Source organism: Gavialis gangeticus, unplaced genomic scaffold (genome assembly GCF_001723915.1).
Source record: "Gavialis gangeticus isolate Ggan-Ray unplaced genomic scaffold, GavGan_comp1, whole genome shotgun sequence".
Taxonomy (NCBI): domain Eukaryota; kingdom Metazoa; phylum Chordata; order Crocodylia; family Gavialidae; genus Gavialis; species Gavialis gangeticus.
Window position 1 is genome coordinate 6,787,079 of NW_017729012.1, and position 24,565 is coordinate 6,811,643.

General features: G+C 40.6%; 1 protein-coding gene across 1 annotated transcript in view; it reads left to right on the top strand.

The window, feature by feature from the left end:
- The window catches only part of BCAS3 (BCAS3, microtubule associated cell migration factor), a 545,610-nt gene that overhangs the window by 211,148 nt on the left and 309,897 nt on the right, over positions 1-24,565 (top strand). The window contains exons 16-17 of the mRNA XM_019511118.1: positions 13,857-14,007; positions 23,691-23,735. Coding sequence (XP_019366663.1) covers positions 13,857-14,007; positions 23,691-23,735 — 196 coding nt within the window. The remainder of the gene's footprint in view (positions 1-13,856; positions 14,008-23,690; positions 23,736-24,565) is intronic.

Here is a 24,565-nt window from a genome sequence, read left to right on the forward strand (position 1 = left end):
TTTTTTGCCAAGAAGTAACTCATACACAGAATGTTTCTGTTTTGAATTTTATGCCTCAGCTGAAATATAGTACATATATTTAGAGTTGAGGAAAAACAAGTCTTATGCATAGTAGTGTCTTTGGACTTGGAGTTGACTGTTTAGAAACATGTTGTGCAGTATAACCTAGTTTCCATTGCAAAGTCCAACTTATTTGTAAATCGGTAGCTTCTTCTTATGCTTTCTTTCTCTGCATGCTTGCTTTTTTTTTTTCTCTTCATTTCCAGCTGTTGCAATATGACTAAAAGCTAAAAGCAAAATCCAGAAGTTTGGTAAACATACAAATCTTGGATGCTTTAAATATTTTCATGTCACTTATATTTCCCAGAGTGAAACTCCTTTTACTAGAAGCATTCTTATGGGAAAGCAGAGTTGAAAGGAGTGACATCATCAAGCCTTCCTGAAAAACAGATTGGTTTCCTTTAAGTAACACTCACTTAAGAAACCACCTATTTAGAGAGTGGCAGACAAAAATAGTTTCAAAGAAAATTAGCTGTAGAATATCTTAAAGCACTGGAGGGCAGTTCCTTTCCAAGTTTAATAGCTGGCACTATAAACAAGGGTTAAAAGCAACCTATTTGAAAGGTCCCTCTTTTGCCTTATTGCAAATTCTAGTCTTTATCTGACCCACTGAGGTTTTCTAAATTCACATCTGTGCTACAGAAACTTGTGATGAGGATCTGATTCTTTGCCGCCTCGAAATGCCAATTCATTGCATTGGTGCAAACAAATCATTTTGCACCCATATTGGTCATAAAACCGTGTTCCTATTTCAATTTGCTTTGGAAAATATTACTTACTAAATGTGTTCCAAGTCATTTTGTTGTTGCACAACTATTCTTGATGTTGGGTAAGTCTGAAAGAAAGGCCTTTGCCTTTGAACTGAAATGGTTAATTCGACACCCTCTAGAGGGCGATATTTTCTCAACTTTCCCGATGCTGGGAATCCTGGCTGCTTCTCCGTGTTGCGTTGAGTAGGCTGATAGCCGATCCTGTTTCTATTTATCATCGTGTTTCCCTTGACTTTTTTTGTGCTTTGCAGTTTTAATCACGTTATTGTTCCGACTCCTAACAGACAAGTTGCAAGGAAAAATAGATGCTCTGAGGATCATTAGTCAGCTTACAGTCCCCTGTTTTATACTAATGAAATTTCAAAATAAAACTACCTTTTAAATAAGGTGTTCTTAGTTGGCTTATATTATTTATCATAAAATGCTTGCCAAATGTCATAAAAACAGGTCTTAATTCTTTCCCTATTCAAGCTGAGAGGATTTATAGTGCATTTGATGAACTGTTCATGTAAATCCTCTGAGAGTTCGTTAGTCGGAGAATGAACGGATTCAAATACACCGTGATTTGATTAAGGTCAAGTTTCCCAATTTTGAGCGCGTCTGCAGAGGCAGCAAGAAATGGTTTTGCTTGTTCTTGCTTTACCGGTCTTGACGGTCTTGCATCACCTGTGGGAATGGCCTCCCTGCCCATTGAAGTAGGCCATACCTTGCCATCTGGAACACCCTAGGTGTCATGCTTGACCTGCTGCCCATGAACTTTGTACCGCGTGCTGCGTATGGCACTGGATTGCAAATCTAGAGGAGACTGAGCAGAGGTGTGAAGAGTTAACTGCAAGCACCAGTTTGGGTATTGGCCAGCAGCCTACTGGTTACAAATGAGCTGCATTTTTTTTAGCTGCTTGGATGGAGAATCACTGAAGTGTAGTGGGGTGGGTAGTATCTTTTAGATAGTTTCGACAATAGAAGGAAAAGAGCTGTTCCACCAAGCTGAGGAAGTGGAAGGCTGAGAGAAGACCGGCACTTCAGATAGCAAAGGGACAAGCAGGGGTGCAGGTGGAGAAATAAATGATTTTATCAGGGTGATTTGGCACACTTGTGAAGCGTGCGAGAGAGGAACTTCTGGATGACTGTAGGCATGGATGGGGGAATGGGCTTGGATTTCAGAGAATAGGGCAAATATCCTTTGCTTGTACGTTTGAAAAGGAGCATGGCAGCCTTCTCAACCGATTAGAATATGGAAGAGATGGACTTCAGGAGGGAATTGTGGTTTGCAAGGCATGAAGTGACAAATGCACGACCGAGTCATTTAGCACAGCGAGTGTCGAGTTGGTGGCTAAGAGAAGCTGTGGAAAGGAGCAAAGTTGGTGCCCAGGAGAGCTATGGAGGTGAAAAGCAGGCTCTGCAGAGCTAAGAGAAGTAAAAGTGGTAAAAACCTGTATTTACTGATATGATTACACATAGGGACAGGGTACATTTCTGTCTAGCCACTTATCAGAGCAGAACAGCATTTTAAAAGAGAGAATTTATTGTCCTCTGTGTAACAAGCCACTGATCAGCGGCTGTGAAACAACATGTCCAGGTGGAAAGAGATGGTCAGTGAAGGGCAGAGCAGGCATCCAGAAGGGACATTAGACAACAGTGATTTAGAAGCATGATTTTTTTTTTTCTAAGTCTGATGCAGTTCCTCCTAGTTTGGCATCTGGGGTCAAGAAATAGGGAAAGGAGTGAAAGCAAGTGAGGAGTAAGAGGGCCAAGATAATGTTTGGGCAGAATAGTGCAATAGGTAAAGGTCAGACCTTGCTTGGAGGTCAGTAAGTAATTGGAGGGAGCTGTGGTCAGTAAAATGAAGTAGATTAATCAGTAAGTCAATGCAAGTAGCCAGGGGAAGAGATGGTTCTTTCCACAAGAATGGGCAAACTGGACATAACGGATTATTTGTTGATAGTGTCGGCATCCCACCTATGATTTTGAGTATTTTGCTTTGTAAAGGGCGCAAATCCTAAGTTTATTAAATAATAGATCAAGTTGCATGCTTCTCCTGTTTGGGGGCGTTTGTTGGGGATGTTTGTTAGCTACTGGGGCAAGAGATGGGGAGAAGCAAACTGGTACATGGTCCAGAAGCTGCCTTCTTTGATGAAACCACCGACTTCAGGCCCAGCCACGGCCTCCGTTCTCGTGGCAATGGATTTCTCTGGGACACAGCTGGCACCACGGTTGCTGGAGAATTCAGCAGCTCAGACGCATGGGCTGTGCCTTGCATCCAACCTTGCATGTTCGATGATTCAGTGATTGATTATGCAGTAAGCGGGTGCAGGTCTTATTGCCTTGAGTTTAATTGTTACGCAAAGCATTTACATCGACTGTGCATTTTGGGCAGTCGGCAATGCAAATGCTGCAGGGAAAGAAACAAAGCGTTAAGGCTGAAAATAAAATATACTCGTATCTTTCAAAAGGTTTATCTTCGCCCCGCTTAAACATGCTGATTTGGCTTTTTCTATTTGCTTAGTCTTTATGGGCTGTTAAAATCAGTTGCTTTTTTCCCATCTGAAGGAAATGCATCTTTGACACTTCTCATGACCTAAGTCATGATGCTGTCACAGAGCCAGAAAACATCCTTAACAGTCATGGGTAAAAATCAGAGCTGCTGAGGGTGTGCTTGTGGTGGGCGGGAAAGAGAGAGAGAGGTTCCTATGTGGCTTTCCCCCGCAATTTCTATTATGTGGGTTTTAGACAAGCTGTTTATTATAATTTTCCATGGATATTGCTGTCAGGTTCTCATATGCACTCGTTCTCAAACCATATTGTCGCCTTTAACTTAGACAAGATACTGTGTGTGGAACCTGGGTTAAAAATCTGCCTGCGGCTGCTCCAGCTATAACAGTGCTTGTGCTGTTTGCTGCAGATGTAAAAGGGGAAACGAACGGCACAAAGGAGTGGCCAGTGATATATTAGCACACCTAACTAATTACTGTTAATATGTAAAACTAATCCAAGTATTGCAAACCTAAAAATGTGTGGTAGCAGCTGCTTTTATCTCCCTTCTCTCTATCTTTTAACAAGGTCCTGCACACAGAAGCCATGTCCAGATGCACATGGACGTTTGGCTACCTGGGGACAACTAGCAGCGGTGCACCTTGTGCCACCGCTGGTTGTCTTGTGCCATGTGTGCTGTGGCACGTGGTAAGTTATTCCGAGTGGGGTACGGGAGGCTGGGGCCAGCATTGTGCTGGCCCTGCAGCTTTATCTGGGGGCCCAGGGGGCCTCCCGGGGCTGCAGCCACGACGATCCTGCCACATGGAGCCTGGCCAGCCACAGAGTGCAGCTGTGGCTGGTCAAGCTCTGGCTTTGGGTGGTGCATGCTGCCACTACATGAACCAGTCCACTTTTTTCTGCAAGGTTTTTTGCCCTCTGGATACGCAGGCGTGAACCCCCCCCTCCTCCCCATGCTGCTCCTTTGCAACAGAGAACAACTGAACATACAGTATGTGGTGCCGCAGATGCATATGCAGTGCCACATATGACACGGCTGTGCTCATCTGGACACAGCCAGACAAGCTTTCTAAGTAGTTGCCAGTCCAGTTGCTTTGCAGATTTTAATGCAAATTGACTCGTACCTCATGCTGAGTCTGCCCTCTCTCAGAGTCAAAACTTCAGTACCTCCTAATGCTCTATTTGTTCTTTGCTATGGGGAAGGAAAGTCTCCTGTCTCCCAACTTCACCAGGGGCTGAGACCTCACTTTGTCCACAGTCCAGCCATGTTGCTGAAACTTCTCAAAGGATTCACCAAGATGCAGAGGCCTTTAAATTTCTAACCGATTTCCATGCAGAAAGGAAAACTCAAAGAGGAGCAATGGGAGCACACACCTACCTCCCAAGGCCGCGTACAACTAGACACTGCTAGTAAACTGTTCACAAACAGACAAAAACACTGAGCAAACTCAGTGGCTATAAACAATGCAGCTTGAACCCGACCGTTAAGGGAAGAATTGGAAGTGTGAGTACAAATGAGATGTCAAGATACTAAACTCCTGCCTGTGCCGGCTTTTACTAGAGATGCCTCAGCCAGTGGAGAAGCCGGCTGCCAGTTGGAGCAAACCAGTACAGTGACGTGTTGCTGCTGTCGCCTGCATCCACAGCTGCGTAGACCCATGGAGTTAGCAGCTATCTAGCAATTTTTAATTTTTTATTTGAATGGGAGTTTTGCCCACGTAAAGATTGCTGCTTTGGACCAGCAGTATTTTTGGTTCGTGGAACCCCCAGGGGATGATGATTAGGTCTGATTCGGAGCCCATCTCTTGATCGTCTTTTAAATCTGTTTACAAGTCAAATCAGCTCTTTATTCATTTATTTGTTTTTTGATTTCCAACCAAACGCGTGAATGCCATTTTAGCCATGCAGCCTTTATGAGCAACCTGACAAACCAGCGCATGCACTTAACGGAGGGGAGACATTGCAAAGAGAACAGAGATTAGTTTTCGATTTCCAATGCAATATTTTCTAAAATGAAACCTAAGGATGTTTCCCTGGCAGACATTCCCACAGCTGCTGGCGTAAGACTCCATGGGTGCAGGAAAGTCTGCTTATTATAGCACGAGGGCTGCTTTTGGAGGAGTTGTCCATGTCCTTGCGCTTCCCCCTCGTTCATGAATGCATCTCCAGAGAATTTGTTTCCTTCCAGGAGAAAAGCACGTACCGAGAAGTAGGAGTAATGTAGCCATACATCACTAGTAGTAGGAGCCAAGTGACTGGTTCTAATCCCAAATATGGCTGGAGTTTTATCTTGTTTTTTCATACTTTACCCTTGGAGGAAGGTGAGGGAAGCAGCCTGGAAAGAAATCAGTCCAGTCTCCCCTCTTCTCCAAGCTGGCTGAAGACTAGAGGGTTTGAGGGTATCGGTGAGAGGTAGTTTGTTGTTGGGGGTCAAGACTTGAAACGAGAGAGTTTTGGGAGGGAAATAGTGGAGGTCTCAGAGAGGGAGCGAGAATAGGGATGTATAGTGGAGAAATGCCTCCATTTTTTTTCATTGGTGGTGCCTGAAAAGACTGGTGCAGGGCACACTTCAGTTGAGCTTTCCCTCTATAAAGATTGATGGTTGGAGGAGTGCTTCCCTCCTCTTCTGCTGAGACTCTGATGGTGCTTGTGCACCTTTAGTGTTGCAAGAGTTGCCTGCCAGCATAGCATCATTTGCTCTGCCCGTTTGTACACATACAAGGAAAAAGTTGCTTTCGCCATATATTTCTAAGCATAGGCACAGCTGTGTTATTAAGGAGGAATTAAAAAAGATTTTGAACATTCTGAAGATAAAGGGCCACCTTCTGTTCTGCCATGAATATAAACACAATTAACTCCAATGATTTTCTGTGGATTTACACTATAGTCACCAAGAGCAAAATTTGGCCTAGAGTGTCTGATTTGTATTATAGGTGCTGTAGCTCTGTGTGTGTGTGTGTGTGTGTGTGTGTATTATAGGTGCTGTAGCTCTGTGTGTGTGTGTGTGTGTGTGTGTGTGTGTGTGTGTTTCTTGCTGTGTCTAATTCTTACTGTAAAGATCTGGACTTGGGGTGTAAAATGAATCTGGTATGTAGCAGTGTGCAATTAAAAGCAATTGCTATGCAGCTTTAATTAAGCAGTGGTTATTTGAATGATGAACTATCAAGTTTTCATTGCAAGAACGTAGGACTGCTAGAAGCCTCCTGGGCCACTGAGTCCAGTTGGACACCCATTTTTCATGAGGAAAAAAGGAACATTTTAGGGGTGGAGGGGGGATAAAATATATCATAGATATAACTTTCGAAAAATCCTTTTGGTAGTAATTAATGTGCGTATTAGAAAAAACCCACACACATTATTGAATTGTCTGGTCTGCTCTCCCAAGCTACTACTCTGAGCCAGCATTGCTTCCGCAGAGTTCTCCGTTCAGGTCACAAGGCAGTGTTTCTCACCAGGGCGCTGCTGTTTCCTCTTCCGACTCTAGCAGATTACAGATTATACTGGAACATGTCTAAGGAAAGGTCAAAAAAGAGGGTTAAAGTCCTGGAACTGTAGCTGGGAAGCTTTTCATTCTCATCTATGGAAATGTCTTTCATCAAATAAAAAAAAATAAAAATAAAAATAAACCATGTGCACGATGCTCTTATTTTTTTTTCTTTTTTATACAGCACCCTCTATTCTACATTTAGCAGGAATTTTATTTGTCGTGCATTATATAATTAGGGAGTGTTTGGTTGAGAAGTCTTTAATGTTACAGTAGACAGCAAATAAAAGCAAAGCACTCTTGGTTTTCTCAGGGCTCAGTCTGCCAGTAATTTTGTAGATTCAAGTTACTGTGTGTTTTTACTTAGTTAGTTGCAGGATCTTATAAACAGCGTTAGCTTCATTAAAATATTTGGTGCAGTTTGAATTTTGGTTCATTTATACAATGAGTTATTAAAAGCAGGCCCAAAGCTCTGGAATTTTAAGGACAGAATCACGTTACTGAGTTCAGTCGGAGTAATACAAGAAAGAGCCAGAACTCAAGAAAATAGTCAAGAATTTCCAACTTTTTTCTGTCACTGAATTGTTTTGCGCCATGGCTACATAGCTGTCCTTCAGCTTTTTCCGCTTAAAGTGATACTGAACAAAAGTAAAAGTCGTACTGCAGCCGTCCTACTGCTGGAAACCTTTCTATTGGGCCGTATCTCGCTTCGCGGTGGGGACTGCAAGAGTGCTATGTCAAATCAAAGTGCAAGGAGCAATTTAACAGGCTTGAGTTGCCAGGAAACTGCCCCCCTGCTCGTATTAGGAAGTGCAGTTGTGGTTGGAGAGCGTGGTTGCGAAGTGCAGAGCACCCTCCCCTGTAACTAACTGGTGGACACGGTTATTCAGCCACTTGGCCGGGGCTTACGTTTTCTGTCTCTCTTGCAGCAAATTGCCCCATAGTTTTCCAACTGTGTGTGGACCAATCCTGAATTTGTATGAGGTCAGCGTGACTGTCAGCTGATGAACTACGGCCCAGCTTTGTGTGTTGGCTGGGGCTTTTCTGTTTTTGTTTTTTTTAGTTTGTAACGCTTTATAAATAGTTTAGCATGTTTGACGTCTTAGCATTTTTCTCTCTCATCTGAATGATCAAAAAAAGACCAGGAAAAAAAGAGATCACATTCCCAAAAAAACAAAAAGGAGAAACATGCAACTTGATCTATTATTTAATAAACGTAGGATTTGCACCCTTTATAAAGCATAGCATTCTGTTTTTTACTTTTCAAAATAAAAGTAAAGCACCCAGAATAACCGTGAGTCCACATTTGAAGCAGCCCACAACCTTCTAATGACATTTTGGAAGTACCTTGCTAGCAAGCTTTCATGCATACTCGGGTCTTTGTATTCAGCAGCTAAGAACACCAGCCTTCAAAACTGTCCCTGAAGAGAGGAGGCAGGGATGGGTGTAGGTAAAACAGAAGAGGACGTTGGCCTTGCAATGGCATTACCTGGGACTTTCTGCTGATGTCTTTTCCACAAATGTCCAGCGTTGTCAAAAGCCAGTAAATCTTGTGAAGTTTATTTTCCTTATAGCATCTGTGTTTTATAATAGTGCTTTTAATTTGTTTTTACATTGTCTGTTGGGATTTCTTTTGTCCGGCGTTTTCAGGCCGCTTTTTTTTTCTTCTTTTTTTTTTTAGTGGAAGTGCGTATGTTAATGATGACTGGTTTGGGAATATGCCCCTGCAAAGCTGACATGACAGGCTGTTCCCTCTGTGCAACAACAAAGCCCATTGTTATTCTCACTCTTCACTTTTATCCTCGGCTTAATCCGTTTCTTCTGTGCGTACTTTTGTGGCACCAAATGTCTTGAAAACGTGGCTCAAAACTGAATGGAGGATACAGTGGTTTTCTTATCCTAGACTTTCAGCAAGCCGGTACTCAAGACCGAGCTAATGGCTTGGGATTTCCAGGTTTCAATAGATGGGTTTTATCCAATCAAATGTTGTCCCCCCTTTACGTGTCTGCTGTAGGAATACTTGTAAATCGGCCGCAACATCCCATGATTTCTTTTCCCCCCTTCCAAATCCATGCTTTATTCTCCGTGTCTGTGAAAGAAATTGTAGATAAGATGCAAAGTCGTATCAACAGCTTTGACTGAACAAGAGAACCCGTCTCAGCAATGGAAATCTGGTTAACAAACATGAATTTGGATTAAGAGCAGAAGACCCCCAAGAGGTTTGGGGGTTGAGTTTGGGTTAGTTTAAGGGCTTGGATCTTTCTCCAGACTTTTGAATCTGTAAAATCTGGCTGGGAATTTTTGTGAACTCTCCCGTTCTTGCAGCGCTCTGCGAAGTCTCGCCCTGACTGGAGCTGGAAGGGCAGAAATGCAGAAAAATGAGATGGTGTATGAGATGGGGAGGGGGAGGGAGAGGGAGATGACTGCCCTCAACAAATGGCAGAAGCAGGCTGCCTTCCCGAGCTTTTAAGCTTCGCGTAAGAAAAACCTGTCCGGTGACAATTCACAGGCAGACAAATATTTGACCAAAAAGATGTTCCTTGCGCTGTGCTCTGAAGGTCAGTGAGCTCCGGCTCTGGCAGATCACCAAGGAGAAAAAAAAAAGCTCCTCTGCTAGGGACACTTGAGTAAAAATGTCCTGCCTCCAGCCCTCGAGAGGGCACATCTGTCAAGAAGGTGCCAGGATTGTATGTCTGCGTGTTTGCAGGGTGGGGGATTTTTAAAAACTCTGTCTGAGTGAATGCTATAGGAAGTATTCCTGGAAAAGGCAATCGGGCAATAATACCCTGCCAGATTTATTTGCAATTCTCAGTATGAAAACAAGCTTCTGTAGTTAGCACAGATCTCCAAGTTCAGTTCTCGGTTTTTAGGACAGCTGCTCTGCAATTAAGTTCTGCTTTTCAGCATAAGAAACTCTACTTGCTCCTATGCACACATTCATAGATGCAGCACACATGCTGCAGAGTGATTTGCACCAGATTCTTCGGTGAAAATGCGTTTGATATTTCTAGAAGACTTAAACTTGTGGCTTATTTGTTGCTGGGTCCTTTGACTGTGAATCAACAACTGCTGGAGCTGTGGAAACAATGTTGATGCTTGACTGCATTCTTTGTGCTCTTTTGGCCTGATCCTACTGTCCTGTGCACACAGACCTCCCATTTACCGCAAGGGGAGTTGCATGCTTCGAAAGGCTGGAGGACCGGGGTAATTTTTTATTGAGTTCTTGGACAGATACAATAGCACACCGTCAAGTTTGCAAAAAAAAAATAAAAATAAAAATCTGTTAAATATAATCTGTAGAATACCACTTTATTCCAGTAGTGAATGTAGCTCTTGCTGAATGCACGATAAAGAAACAATCCTTGTCACAGAGTGCATTTACTGTATCCCAAGGCTATGCAATTAAGAAGTCAAGGTTGCATCTTTATGATGGGTCTGAGGCAACGTTTTCCATACAATAGAGATGCCACTGTATAGAACATTTTTATGGTACAAATAGTTAAACGTCATTCATTGAAAACGAAAGCTAATATTATTATACTACTTTTATGTAAGTAGCACTTTTCCTCACCCAGTGCATCTGCACAAAGCACAGTTTATTGAACGGTCAAATTTTCAAGGGAAAAAAAAGCTCACTGTTGCATAAGTAACATATTTTTTTCTTTGGGTTTTTTTTTTCTTTTTATGCAGTATTCTAGCTCTTAATTTCTGATTAGTACTGGGGTTAGTGAAATGTATTTTCCAAATTAGGCAGCTACATTTCACATAACAGCAAGTGCAGATTGATAGACATTGGGTATTTGGTGGTAGGAGAGAGATTATTTAAATTGATGCATGTGCCAGGCCTGACACTTCTACTTTATTTCTGCTGTGAAGCGATAAGCATTTTGTTGTACAGGTGGCTTCAGTTTTAATTTAAAGGTGTATCCTTTCAAGCAATGAAGTTGTATTTCAAAAACGAGGCTATCTGAATTTGAATGTACTTCTCCCATAGGAATTATGAACAAGTCAGCCTTTTCCCTACTTAGCGCCTATCTTTCAACTCTAATAGATGGTAACTCCCTGCTGCACGCTGGGGAGGGTCCAAATCTTCATTCACCCATTAGACAGTGCTAGTAAATAAACTTGAATGCGATTAATACAAGTACTATAATTTTCAACTCCCAGCAATGCATACTTGTCTTTTTTTGTTCAGGGTACCTGCAACAGGTTAAAATGATCGCGCCTTACAGTAGGACAGGTTGAAATGCCAGCTAGCGTTGCTGAAGTTTTAAAGTGAAAGTGTTTACAGCGAATATCACATCTAACGTTCTGCACGAAGAGCAACAGAAATGAGTGCATGTAAGCACTGGTTTTCAAGGTGCTTTTCAGAAGTGAAAAGCAGATTCTTGAAAACAAACTCGACAGAATCAAGGGTCACTGCTTTGCTGGTCCCGAGTGGAAGGGCTTTCTGCACAGCGCTCGCTATGATTTAAAGAGGAACAAAATTAAGGTGCACAGCAACAATTCTCTGTGTATTGCCTCTGAAAAAAGTAGACAAAAACTGCTCTATTGTATTTCCAAAGCAGTTGCAAATGCGTTGAGAATGAATCCTGTATTTTATTTTCACTGAGCTGTCCCCCTTAGACATTTTTATTTCCCTTTGTGTTTTAGCATATTTTCTTTTCGTTTTAACATCTTTCCCTTCGTTATTATTAGTGGGACTGGAGAAATCGTTGATTTACAATATGATTATTTAAAATATATTGAAAAAGTCAGCAATATGTCCCTAGACTTTATTACAGCTCTGATTTGGGCATATATTGATGTCTTTAAGAAAACGGAGAGAGGACCCGATCCTGCAAGCTGGTAACTGTTCTCTAGTAGCCGGGGGATTCTTCAGCTTGAATGGAAATTAAGCGAGCACCTTGCAGAGTATGAACCTAATGTAAAAATCCTCACTTTCTCTGCACTGACGAATCCCAGTTTTGCATTGCAAAGGTGTGTGGACTAGGGCCATAACTAATTGCTGTTTAACATTGAAATTTGGGTGTGCTGAATAACGATGCATGTCTTTATATGTAAAAACAAAATAATGGCTGTGATGGGGAGATGAATAATGTCACTAGTTTTGGTATGTAGGGTTTTATCACCCATTATTATATTCCTAACAGGAAAAAACCCACAAAGTGTAGCTCTTTAGAGCTGTCTTTTTAGGTATCATTCTCTGCTCTCTTATAGTCAGTGCAGGACAGTGAAATACAGTTTAAAAAAAGGAGCTTGATGGCATTGTCTTATTAGTTACTATTATATGTCATCAGTAAGACAGAAAACTTATTTTATGCACTCTTTCCACATGAAGTAAGGATGAATCATGAAGGAAATTTAATCAAAGTTTCTTTCTAGCTTGCTTTCTCGCTTGCTTGCTTGCTTTCTTCTCCACCGTCTTAATTTAAACACATTTTTTTCTTTGTTTCTTTCTCTTTCTTTTCAAGTTACTGCACGAAAATCGCTACAATTACAAATGAAGTCCATACCCTGAAACCATTCAGTGGTCTGATTATTCAGTCAAGCCCCGCTATTTCTGTTAAAATATATTGAATAACGCCTAAACCGGATACCTAACCCAAAATACACTTTGCAAATTCATCTTTTTTTTCTCTCTCTTTTTTTTTTTTGGTTTTGTTTTATTTTCTGTTGCTGCAAAGGTCCAAGTACTTTGTAGAAAAACAAACAAAAACCCCAAGCTTACGGTTATATAGTATTAAAAGGAGGGCAAAGGAAGCATTGAGTGTCTTTAGGAAGATGAGACATTCATTAAGTTTTTTTCCGCCTTCCTTTTCCTATCTTCAATCCATCTGAAGTACCATTATAGCTTTTCAGCTTGCTTCCTGTGAGAAACCCTTTTCTTTGCTGTTATTCTTCCCTGAAAAAAAGGTGGCTGCACTCAAGTCAGGATTGTATGGATTTGGCCTGGGATTTGTATAATATCGATGCAGAATGCATCAGTTGTTTAGGAACCTAATTCCCAATATGGCTCCCTTTTGATTAAGGACAAAGCCAGCATTTCACAGTATTATAGGGACACAGAAAAACAAGTTAATGATCTAAACCTTTTAATTCACGGTTGCTTGTCTATGTAAAGTACTTTGATTCTGCTATAAACAGACGGGCCCCTTTTTGTTTAGTTTCTTTCTTTCTTTGGTTTCTTTACATTTCTTTCCCTACCGGCCATGAAATTTGTAGCTAGTTTCCTTTTCTAACTGAAGAATGAAAGGTTGTGACTACAGAATGATACAGAAAGTAAGGAAGCATAACTGAACTGGGCGTGTATCCAGCACAGACCTCCTGTCTTAGAAATTTGAAACAAGTTAAGTTTAGTGTCTTTTATTCCTTTTTTTTTTTTTTTCCTAACTGCCTTTGTTCTTGCTAGTTTATTCTTTTTTTGAGGGAGAGCGGAGTTCGTCTGTTTTACCAATAAACTCTTGGTTGCTTTTTCTGGTGTTTTAGTTTAATTGTATTCTTTTCTTTACACATATATAACTAATTGTGAGTTTGGTCTTCTCGGTGCAGCGGACTGTTGTTATCGTGGTGTACCTTCATGCATAGAGACCACAGACGTGACCTTTTCAGCACTTTTCAATGCAAAGTGCATTAGGAGGTGCTGCAGGACAAATGTCCTTTTTTTTTCCTTTTCTTTTTTTTTAAGATTATTCCCTTTTTTCATAAAGAATTTGGATCTTGAATCTATTTTGCAGAATGGTTTCTGAAATTTCAATTTGAAACTTGCTCAGTAGAACAGCAGCACCATGACCTACTTTGTTAATGTGGGAGAAACTGTAGCCCATCCCCTTATACATGAAAAATAATTTTATTTTTGCTTTAACTACTTCCATATATTTTCTCTGGCTTCCCGGTGAATTCTGTGATTTTTTTCCCACCCCCTCCCCTGCCCCAGCGGCAGAAGTTTGTTTTTGTAGGTTTTTTAATCTTTAATTTCACACAGTTATCAGAAACAACAACTTGGGAGAAATTTCCAGTAACATGTTTGTTAATGTCTTCATCCCATCAAGGTAAACTGAACAGCCAGGACACGTACAATAATTTCACAAACAATAACCCTGGGAATCCACGCCTTCTGCCGCTCCCGAGTTTGACTGTGGTGGTACCTCTTGCTCAAATCAAACAGCCAATGACCTTGGGGACCATCACTAAACGCACAGGGTAAGTGTATCTTCCTCTGGGTTTTTTTCTTATTAATGTTATTTGTGATCTAATTAATGTGATTAGAAATACTGTGAAGTGTGTCTCCCCCCCCCCCCAATCAATGTATATTTTAATGGAAATAAACTGTATAAATTAATGGAAGAAAGTGATGGGGTGGGGGAAGTGACAAGCAAAGAAAACCAACGTCAGATATTATCTCTCGCTCTCTCTATCTCCAAGTCTGTCTAAGAATTCAGAAGCATTTGTTTGGATGGATCATTTTCTTGCAACCCCTCTAGGGACATATTCTACTTGGACATCAGTAGAAGTCCCATGTATGAAAGTATGCAGTGTGTCCTGCCCTGTATTGAATTGCATAAAGTAAATTTCTTGAGTGGCTTCCAACTTAAATAAACTTCCTCGATTCTTTTTAATTTCTAAATTCTTCAGCAACAGGTGAAGGTTCACTCTCAGGCAGGATGATCATAGGCATACATGGGGAAAAAAAATCCTAAATACAGGCTCTTGGGTTCTGATACTTTCCTGCCATGATTCTGTCTGTCTGTCTGCGATTCAGGCTTGTAATATGTTTTTGTGTAATACAATGCACATCTCACAGCCAGGAAAACCACTGTCTTTTTCACATGGGTTTATACATTCCATGCACTGGCATTACGGTTCTGACTAGACAGGATTCCTTCCATTCGCATTATTCGTCCCCAGGGTCACTCCTAGGAGCTACAAGAGACCCTGGTCTCAATGGATTATCCCCACAGCATTCTTCATCTCAGTCTCTCAACTTAGTACAATAGGCTAAGGCTCAGGTTTGAAGTGCCCACACTTGAGGCGGTCACAAATATAAATTCTCCTCCCCATAGCCAGTAAAAAGCCCATGGGACTTTTCAAAGGTGGAAGAGTTTGCTCCCGGGGGCTTAAACAAATCCTGTTCCCCTAATGTTCTGCTGAATGCTCTTTGCTTGTTGACTTCCATCATTCATTTACTTCAGAATCAGCTGCATTTTCATAATTGTCTAGGTACAGTGCATAAAGCTCCATGAGACGCTTTCATATGGCAAATGCTCCTGAATAGGTATACATTGTCATTATTAAGAGAATTCTGGGCATTTGGTCAGCCCTGCGTGAACTATCAGTCAGTGCATGCGTCGCTGAGAGAGCCCAAAGTTCTGATTTCATGAATTTTAAAATTTTGGACTATTGGCCCCCAAAATTGATCACACGGTCAGTTGTCTCTGGAGAAGTCTGAAATATCCAGTTTCTGCAGCTCATACAGACAATCTCTCATTAATCATTGATTTTTGTTTTCCTTTCTGGAGAAGCTCAATTCCCTGGAGGGTTGCTAGTTAGAATTTTATTTTAAAAGTCTGACTCAGTCGTTCTCTTATTGACTGAGATTTCTGCATTTATGAGAGATGTGCTTATAGGGTTCCAGTGGCTCTGCCCCGTCCCTATGATGGTTGGATGGAATAGTGGAGGAGATGGATGTCTGCAGCCTGTCCCTTGAGTTTGAGGGTGCAGAGTGTATATCATTTTACCAGCTTTTCTTAGTTTCCTGCTGAGAATTAAATTACTTAAATTTCATGTTGGGATGGGTGAAATTCCCCGTTAGTGCCTTAGAGTAGAGATTTTAATTGAGTAAGGGCCTCTCTGCACGTTACATTTATGCCTCAATTAAAGTATTAATCAAGGCATAAATGGCAAGGTTGCTACACACATACCCAGTTTAAGGGGTCTTAAAATGGCAAACCAGCCATAAAAATGTTCCACATATAATGTAGAATATTTCTTGTCTGGTTTGTATGGCACCTTAAATTGAACGTGTGGCAGGTCCCGGGCTGCCCCAGGGCAAGAACCAACAGTCAGGTGATTATCAGCCCTGGCCCCACAAGTGCACTGGGTTATGCTGGGCAGCAGGCACTTGGCTTTCAACATGTTGGTGCAGGGGACAGTAGAAAAGGCATGACTGGGATCCAATTCCTTATTCTGCAATTGTGCATCATGCTGTGCATCTGTGGCGTGGCAGGAGGCACTATTGTTAGGATCAGAGGTTCTTTAAATGTCATGCGCCTACTTGCTGACTAAAGACTTCAGGATCATGCCTTTAATCCTAGCTGATTACCTGTGTTCTCTGATTAATGTTTAGGTTATTTTGTAAAATATATTAATTATATATTATTAATATATAATTAGTTGCTTACCTTTTTATGGACAGCTCCATTTTTATTTATTTTTTTACAGAATTATATCACAGATGTGCCTGAGTAGGTCTAAGGATTGTATAGTCTTAACTACCCAATCTTATTCTTCCTGTTCCAGGTAAAAGTTTTGTCAGACCTTCAGGTCAAATCATTTTGTCATTATATTTTGACTTAAAATATAATCACAGATGAAATAGGAAAATGGATTGTACCAGGATGGAGGTGAGTGCTGGAGGATGAGCTTCAGGGTTGCCAACCCAACTTTTTTTTTTTTTTCTGACAGTCTGCAAACTCTTTACTGACATGTTTTACATGATCTAAATGTAACAATATAAGCCTTCTGCCAGGCCCTGGATGGCAGTAAAAAAGACCAGGTTCAAATTCAGGGTTTTAACACCAACCATAGGAAAAAAACAAAACAACAACAACAAAAAACAAGTTTTGTAAAAGGTTGTCTGTAAAAAGTTTTCAGATTGTTAGTAAAAAAAAACAAAAAACCCCACCCTGTTCTTGGGTTGGCAACCCTGCTTGACTGCAGCAGTGGTTTTACAGAGTGCTGCCTCCACCCCAGGGGTCCCCTTGTCATCTCCACATCCTGATACCCCTGATTGTACCCTGCTGCCCCCTCCAGATCGCCACCCAGCCTTACCTCTACTAACCCCACTGCCTTTGTCCCTGCACAGACACCTGGCCCTACAGCTCTGTCTAAGCTGCACCACTCCATCACTGTTTTGCCCAGGACCACATGGCCCTGCCTATCTGATGGTGAGCGGTATTAGAGGCAGGTGATGGGACACAGCTGCTGGAGCAGCACATGGCTGAGAGGAAGAGGGGGCTACAGAGGCTGCTTGGGCATCAAAGTCTTGAGGAGAGTCATCTGTGAAGGGTGCCGAGTAGGGATGTGTGAAAAGGGGCGTATTTGATTCGGATTCGGTCCGAATCAGGAGTAGTGATTCAAGTCGTTGATTTGGATCACTGTCCCAATTCGATTCGTCCGAATCTGAAGATTCGATGCTGATTCAGAGAATCAGCGATTTGGCCATAGACACAGCTTTAAATGTTTTTACTACCCTCCCCCCGCCCCTTACTCCTGTGGGACACTCCTTCTGTCACAGCATTCACGAGCTGCCTGGTACCTTGAGGTATGTAGAAAAACCATTTAAAGCTGTGTCTATGCCTGAATCTTCGAATCTTTCTGAATCTCTCCAAGTTGATTTGGAGGGTTCCGATTTTGATTCAGAGAGATTAAAGGGTCTCCCGATTCGATTTGGATTCAGAGAATCTGAATCGAATCAGCGACCAAAGCTTCACACAGCCCTAGTGCTGAGCTGTGCTCCTGCTTAGACACCAAGTGGCTGTGTTCAGATGATGGATCTTGAGCTGAGCTCACAGTTGCTTACCTTTTTTATGGACAGCTCCATTTTTATTTATTTATTTACAGAATTTAGATAGGCATTTTTAGTCTTGTTTTGGGTTGGGTTTTTTTTTTTTTTACAGACTGTCCATAACTGTGCAGACAGGTGGCAACCCCAGTGGGAGTGGGTGTGGAGAGGAGCTCTAATGAACAATAAATTGGAAAGGTTTGGTGTGCATCAGAAAAGCACCCAAGTCATAACTGCTAGAAGGAGCCAAAAGTGTCAAACAAAGGAACTGGAAGAAGCATAGGATGAAGCATACATGGAACTGATGAGAAAGGGGAGAAAAGATGAGACCAGGGAGTTTGAACTGCATTGATAAATCCCTTTGAAATGAAGATACATAACTGAAGGAGGCGGGAAATCAGTTAAGGGTCTTGAGGAAGTGAGTAATGTAGTTGGAGCAATAGAGAAAAGAAAATGTGTCAACATTGCATGAGTGTGAGCTCAGCTACTTGGTTCGTGGGAATAATTGTTGCATTTACACAGGCCACTTATTGAAGAGGTGGAGCCTTAGAAATTTTGCTCTGCTGAGGTAGAGACAAGAACCCTTTCCTTTTGTTTTTACATTTTTATTTTTTATGTCTCTTAAGTGAGTTAAAAGAATTTCACTCATACTTCCCACAGGTGCTTCTCTCCTATTATTTTGTTCATGTCTTTTAATGAATTGAATATAAATCGTTCAGCGAGACTCGCATAAGAAAGCAGCAATCACTGAAAGGACCCCAACTGTGGAACTACAATTTTCATGAATGAGGCTCATAATTTTCAGCAAATCCTGTATAAATGTGTAATGCTAAGCTTAATGCTGCCTGCATTTGTTCTATGTCCAAGATATTTGATGAAAGTACACAAAATTAACATGAAAAGCTCTATTTACAAAGCAGGGATTTAAAAGGAATGCCTAGGATCCAAGAAGCCTGGCATGCCTAAAACGGCCAAATTGAGACAGCAGCCTTAACTTAAACCTCCAGGGGGCAAAGCGTGTGTTTAACATATTTAACATCTGCCCTCATATTTCTAGAAACACATAGCAATGTAAGTCTGTACAGTGTAATATTTAGACAGGACAGGGACCATCTGCCTACCTCTGAGAAGCGGAGGAGGCATGTATTACTACAAATGGCAAAAGACAGATGTATTTACACCTACATGGTCAGCACCTTTAAGCAGCGCTTCAAGGAAACAAGGCGCTCTTTGGGAGCAGCTGCTTAACCTTGTGATTGCGCAGTGATCAGAACAGGAGAAATTGTATGAAATCAGTTGGATTTGATCATTCCTGTACAATGGCCTTCAGAACAGATTCCTTTTATTTTTTCAGTTGCTTTTCAAGACTCAGGACTTCATTCTGCTACAATACGATTCCAGACATGAAAAAGAAAGCGAGACTAAAGCAATAACAGAACTCCTAGTGTGGGATTTTCCTTGGTGGTTAGATTTTCCCCTTTTCCTTTAGAATCCTACAACAAAAGTTCACAGATGTTTGGTATAATTATTTGCATTCAGCAAATACTCAAGTTTTTTGGTTTTTTTTCTTTCTGATTTTTACCCCAAACAAGATGTTTATTTTTCCATGCAAAAAGATTAATTGTGGCCATTAATATTATCTATCTCACATTAAATTGCCAGAATACGTTGCCCTTCTTGACAAGAGGGGAGTAGTAAACTTGAAGAACAGCTTCATACTAACCCCGTGGGAATGAAAGAGCAGAATCAGGAGATGAGTCATTACCGTGTTTATCACCGATGCATTTTTTTGTCATATAAACATGCAGAACTCAGAGCATTTTCTGATCATTCATGAATGCAGGTTATGCCTGTAGTGTTAACTGTCTCAGGCTCAGCTTACTACAAAATATAGCTTCCCTCATTACCCATGGCTGTTGTTTCCTTGGTGCCTCTCCTTGCCTTGCCTTTTCAGTTCTCCATCTCCATTTCCATGTCTCTTGCCCCTGCATACCGTAGCCTGTCTCATTTCCCGTTAGTTTGTCCTCTCTGCCTTTTCTGAGCAACAGACAAGGTTTCCCAAAGAGAATAATAAGGAAGGAGTGGAAATGATTTTGTGGGTGAGGTGTAGGACTGGGGGCTGGTGTATCTAAGTTAGGTAAGTTGCTGATCTTCTGTGTCTCAGTTTCCCTCTTGACTTGGGAACAGTCATTTTGATTCTTCTCATAAGAGTGTCACGCAGGTAATTCATGAAGTTTTTACAAAGTTCGTGTAGATCCCAAAAGGGACAATTCCATTTAAAGGCAAAAAGGATTGTTATTGCTTAATGTTATTCAGGGATGAAATAGAAAACGAGATGATCAGTTTTTATGTTTGTTTAAAAAAAATAAAGGGCAATGTTTGAATATAATTGTCAGAAGAAAGCTTTTTTTTTTTTTTGCAGTTGGCATCCTCTAAGCATGCCCTGTGTCAGTTAAGTAAACTGTATTTCGTTCCTAGTCATAAGACTATAGAAAAATAGATGAGCTGTAATAGGAAAGGGAGAAATAAATGATAAAGTAATTGCTAAAGAGAGAAGAAAAAAAAAACCTCTTGTAAATGTTTGCTATTCTGACAGCAGCATTTATTTTTACTTTCTCGAGGGATGGTCATTTATGGTGGTATCATACTTCAGTCTCAAATAGAATATAACTACTTTGAAACCCCAAGATGTCTATTTCTTTAGTAGTCTCTTGCCAAAACAAAGACTTACAATGTTTCTTACAAGAGCGGGAACAAATCTGATTTTTCCCCCTGAAAGGTTTAGCTAGAAAGTTTATATACATGAAACCCTATCCCTTCTCCCTCCCCTCACTTTTCTTTTTTATAAGGAGAGGGAGAAGTAGATGAAGTCTCTGATGTTGAATCAGGCTGAGATTTTTATCATTTTAATGTTTCCCATCGCATGTACTATTTGTTCAGAAAATCATTGATATCCGTTTGATGTATTTTGACTCTGAAGAGTTTAATTTATCCCAGGTTTGATTACTGATGCGAACAAAAATGAGAAGAGCAATGTCATAATCCAGTTTAGTAGGCAGCAGCAACTCAAAATATCCACAAATTAAAACTCAATCTTAGTAAAAAGATCAGTTTGCCTGGATCTTTATGGAAAACTTTCTGCTTTGGGCACATTTCTCACACATGCTTATAGATGATTTTTAAGAGCTGAGTCCTAAAGAGGCAATACTAATTCTTTATAGTTTGCATGAGTTAATAGATTGCATTTTGCCCAACTGTTGCTGTGTTTTATAAAAGGATCCTAGATTAAGAGAGACATTATGGCCATGGGAAGTTTAGGGTAGAATAGAAATTGATGGGTTTATTAAGCTCTTAAATAGTTTTTTCAACGTGCTAAGTGGTTTTGGATTTCCTTACCATCAGCTTTAAAATTGGGTGAGAAACTAAAAATACTGTTGGGATTTTGAATCCTCATCACCTTGATTTGGTAGCTTTCCACAGGAAAGCAATGTTGTACACCATCTCAAACATGCACTATGAGATTAGAGTCACCAGAATGTAGAATTTGAGTAACGGGTTTTTTTTGCCTTGACATTGGTGTGTTATTGTCACCGTGCATAGCCATCTGGTGCTGCCTGTCCAAGGATGGGTTCTCGTGAAATTTGTACGTTGTCTTTTTTTATTAACACACCAACCATGATACACGAAAGAAATCATGATACACGTTCAGTTGCTTGGTTGTATAAAAGATCACACAACTGAATTGTAATCTTAGGAAACAGACAGAGACCTGGCTAAACTGCTGTGCTATCTCACGTATACCAGCTCTATATTAAGGGTGTAAGCTCCTGGTCTGAAATGTAACTGCATTTTCTCTTAGCAGTACAAAAATTCTAATCTCCATTGAAAATGCCCCCTTCGGGATAAATCTGTCTTGGTCATTTTCTTTTGAGTTTTTCCCCCTTTAAATGCAACAGCAGGTTTGGTGATTAAAAACATTTTGCATGCTAAGATGTTACGTTTAATAATAATTTGTTCTATTATTTTCAAACGTGTTTAATTTTACAATGTCCCTGTGATCTCGGGTAAGTGTTCTCTTCCCTGTTTTTACAGAAGGAGAAACTGAGGCAGAGAAGTAAAATGATTTGCCAAAGGTAAAAGACAGGAATCAGTGTTATAGTCAAGATTTACAGCTCAAAAATTCCTGGTTCCCAGTCTCACAATTCAACCACCAGCTTTTGGTTCGTCTGATGTAAGCCAGACAGATCCTAGGCTGTTGAGTACTTTAATAATGGCTTACGTACGGAAGTGGATAGTTCGGTTATAGGTTAAAGATTTAAGTACACCACCACTTTGTTACTCTTCAGGTGAATACTTGGAATGGATTTTTAATCTTAACTTGCTGTCTATATTAGGGATCAGTTTATGCAATATAATTGGATGTTGGCATCTTTGCTATAGAGTTTGGTGGGTCCTGAAATGGAGCTCCTTCTACTCTACCAGACCTTTACGTGGGACTGGGACCAAACTGTATATGTAAATGAATATCATCAATGAACAGACCAGTTATTACACATAGAAAGCTGCAGATTTTGCAAAACCTGTAACTTGGTTTTTGGCCTACAAAACTTAAGCCTGCCCTGCCATCGCTGGAAAATGGTTTGACACATAAATAAGTTGTAATGATCTTGGCAATGTAGTTATTTGTGTCTTCAGTTCCATAACCATGCACATCGAAAGTTTTAGTATTCTTAACCTCGACATAACTGCTTGCCTGTGTTCAGTACTTCTGCTCTCATGTCAAATTGACTACACCTGCTCTGTCTGCGTATCGTTGATATAAGTGTATGGCTAAGCACCTACTTCTTGTCCTTGTGATAGACCTCTGGTTTCATTTCCAAGGTGTAGGAACACATCAGGACACACTTGCATTTCAAAAATATTTATTTCAGCAATTATACAGGCAGTGCCAGTGCCCCAAAGAAGAATGAGAGAATCATTGAACCTAGAACAGGCTGAAAATTTGACTTCCTTCTACACTAATGTCAGGGTGCTTTATACACCAGCAAAAATGCCCGCTATAAATTGGTGGAGGGACATGCGCTTTTAAAAACTATACACTATGGGAAATAGTTCTTAAAACAGATGTTGTGATGATATAGACAGAAATTAGCCACACTCACTAAGATATTGCATCAGTATTATTTTTTGTATCACATGATTTTTAAATCAGGTGCACTTAAAATTAGTGCTTCCTTTCTTTGCAGACAAGGTTCTTCGGGTAAATCTGATATCTTTTATCTGACCAATTCAAATAGTTGGAAAGAATTCTTCTTTGCAAGCTTTTGGGTATAAAAACCCGAGGAAGCATCTGCAGTTGGTGTGTGCGCTTCCTGGATGGAATAGTAAATTCTTGGCTGCATTTCAAATTCGCTTGTCAGGAGTCCACCCCCGACGTATTATACCACTATTATGCATTTTCATTTCTTATATTGTATTTTTTTTTTTGTAGTAGGGGAAAAAGGGGATTCTGTCTAATGAACTTGCTGTTGTATCCAAAATTAATATGGTTTAGGACAGACCTCTTTGTGGCATATTTGTTTTGCAACTCCTGTCGGTAGGTTTGCAATATCTCCTGACAAGCCCCTGCACATCTATCTCTGTTGAAGCTAATTTACTTTGTCTGCTGCTCCTTTTGACGTTGACACCTTTTCAAGGCACTTGACTGTGCATTTCCTCTATAGTGCCTCTCAGGAGGCACAGCCAGAGTATTTTAGGAAGGAAAATTATATACTGCATCTAACTTTTTCAAAACATATCACCTATTTAAACACTTCTGGCAGCAGATGGATACTGTTATCACAGCATTTGCTGCCTAAAGATGTGCTTCTGTGGGTTGACCCACTGCTGTCCGTGGGAGTGCTCACGTGAGCGCACGGAGGATCTGGCCCTCGTCAGCATGGTGGTTGCATCCGAGTCCTCCATGCTTCCCAGGGCACCGCAAAGAGTTATGGAAATGATTTTATTTACCATTTAGCTTAAATCTTAATAGCGTGCTTTGCTCTGTACTTGCCGATAATGAGTTTTCATCTAATTTCTGTGCATTTTTCCCCCTTACGTGAAGACCTTACCTGTTTGGAGCAGGATGTTTTTCTATAAAAGCTCCATGGTGAGTCCGCAGTTCAATCCCAGCATGCCTATAATTCATTTGCCATACTCGCTGAAAGTCACTTTCTGTTCAGTTTGGTTTTTGTACTGCATGAGCTGATCCATAGGTGGAAGCACTGCATAGTCATCATCAATTTGTAATCTGCGGATGAATATTTGCCATTAAGCGTTTGAGAAACAAATGCCTTTGCTCTTCCCTGTCAGGGGAAACTGCTTTTTTTTTTTTTTTTAAGTAGCAGAGAAGTGGGAAGAAACCATAATATCCATTTAGGCAAAGGCCACTTCAAATTTCTGTTGTAAAATGTGATGTCTATTTACTTATTGAAACAGCCTTCCCTCATTTGTTTCTGACCTTAAGTAAGGAAGCTGCTCAAGGGGGAGGGGGGGAAAAAAAAGTAGTCGATATAGATTCCTCTGTAGTAAGATAAATTAGATATCAACAACATTTTGTACCAAAGGAAATTAAATAGAATTAAATTGAATAAGCATTTCCCACTTGAGAAACCACTTTTAATGATGAAATATTTTAAAGAACACTAAATAAACCGACATTCGTAAGTGCTTCTTACATGCTGTCCCTTAATAATCAGCAATTTTTCAATAATAGAGTATAATGTTTTGTATCGTCCCAGGCAACTTAAAAATATGGGAAGTAAATAGAAGCATTAAAATAATCTTGTGGGCAAGGTTCTTACAGTAGGTATGATATCTTTTATTAGACCAACTGAATAGTTGGAAATAATGTTCTTTGCAAACTTTCAGGCTCAAACGCCCTTCTTCAGGCATAGGGAGACTCTGCTGGTGGTACGTGTTCTCCAAGGGAGAAAAGAA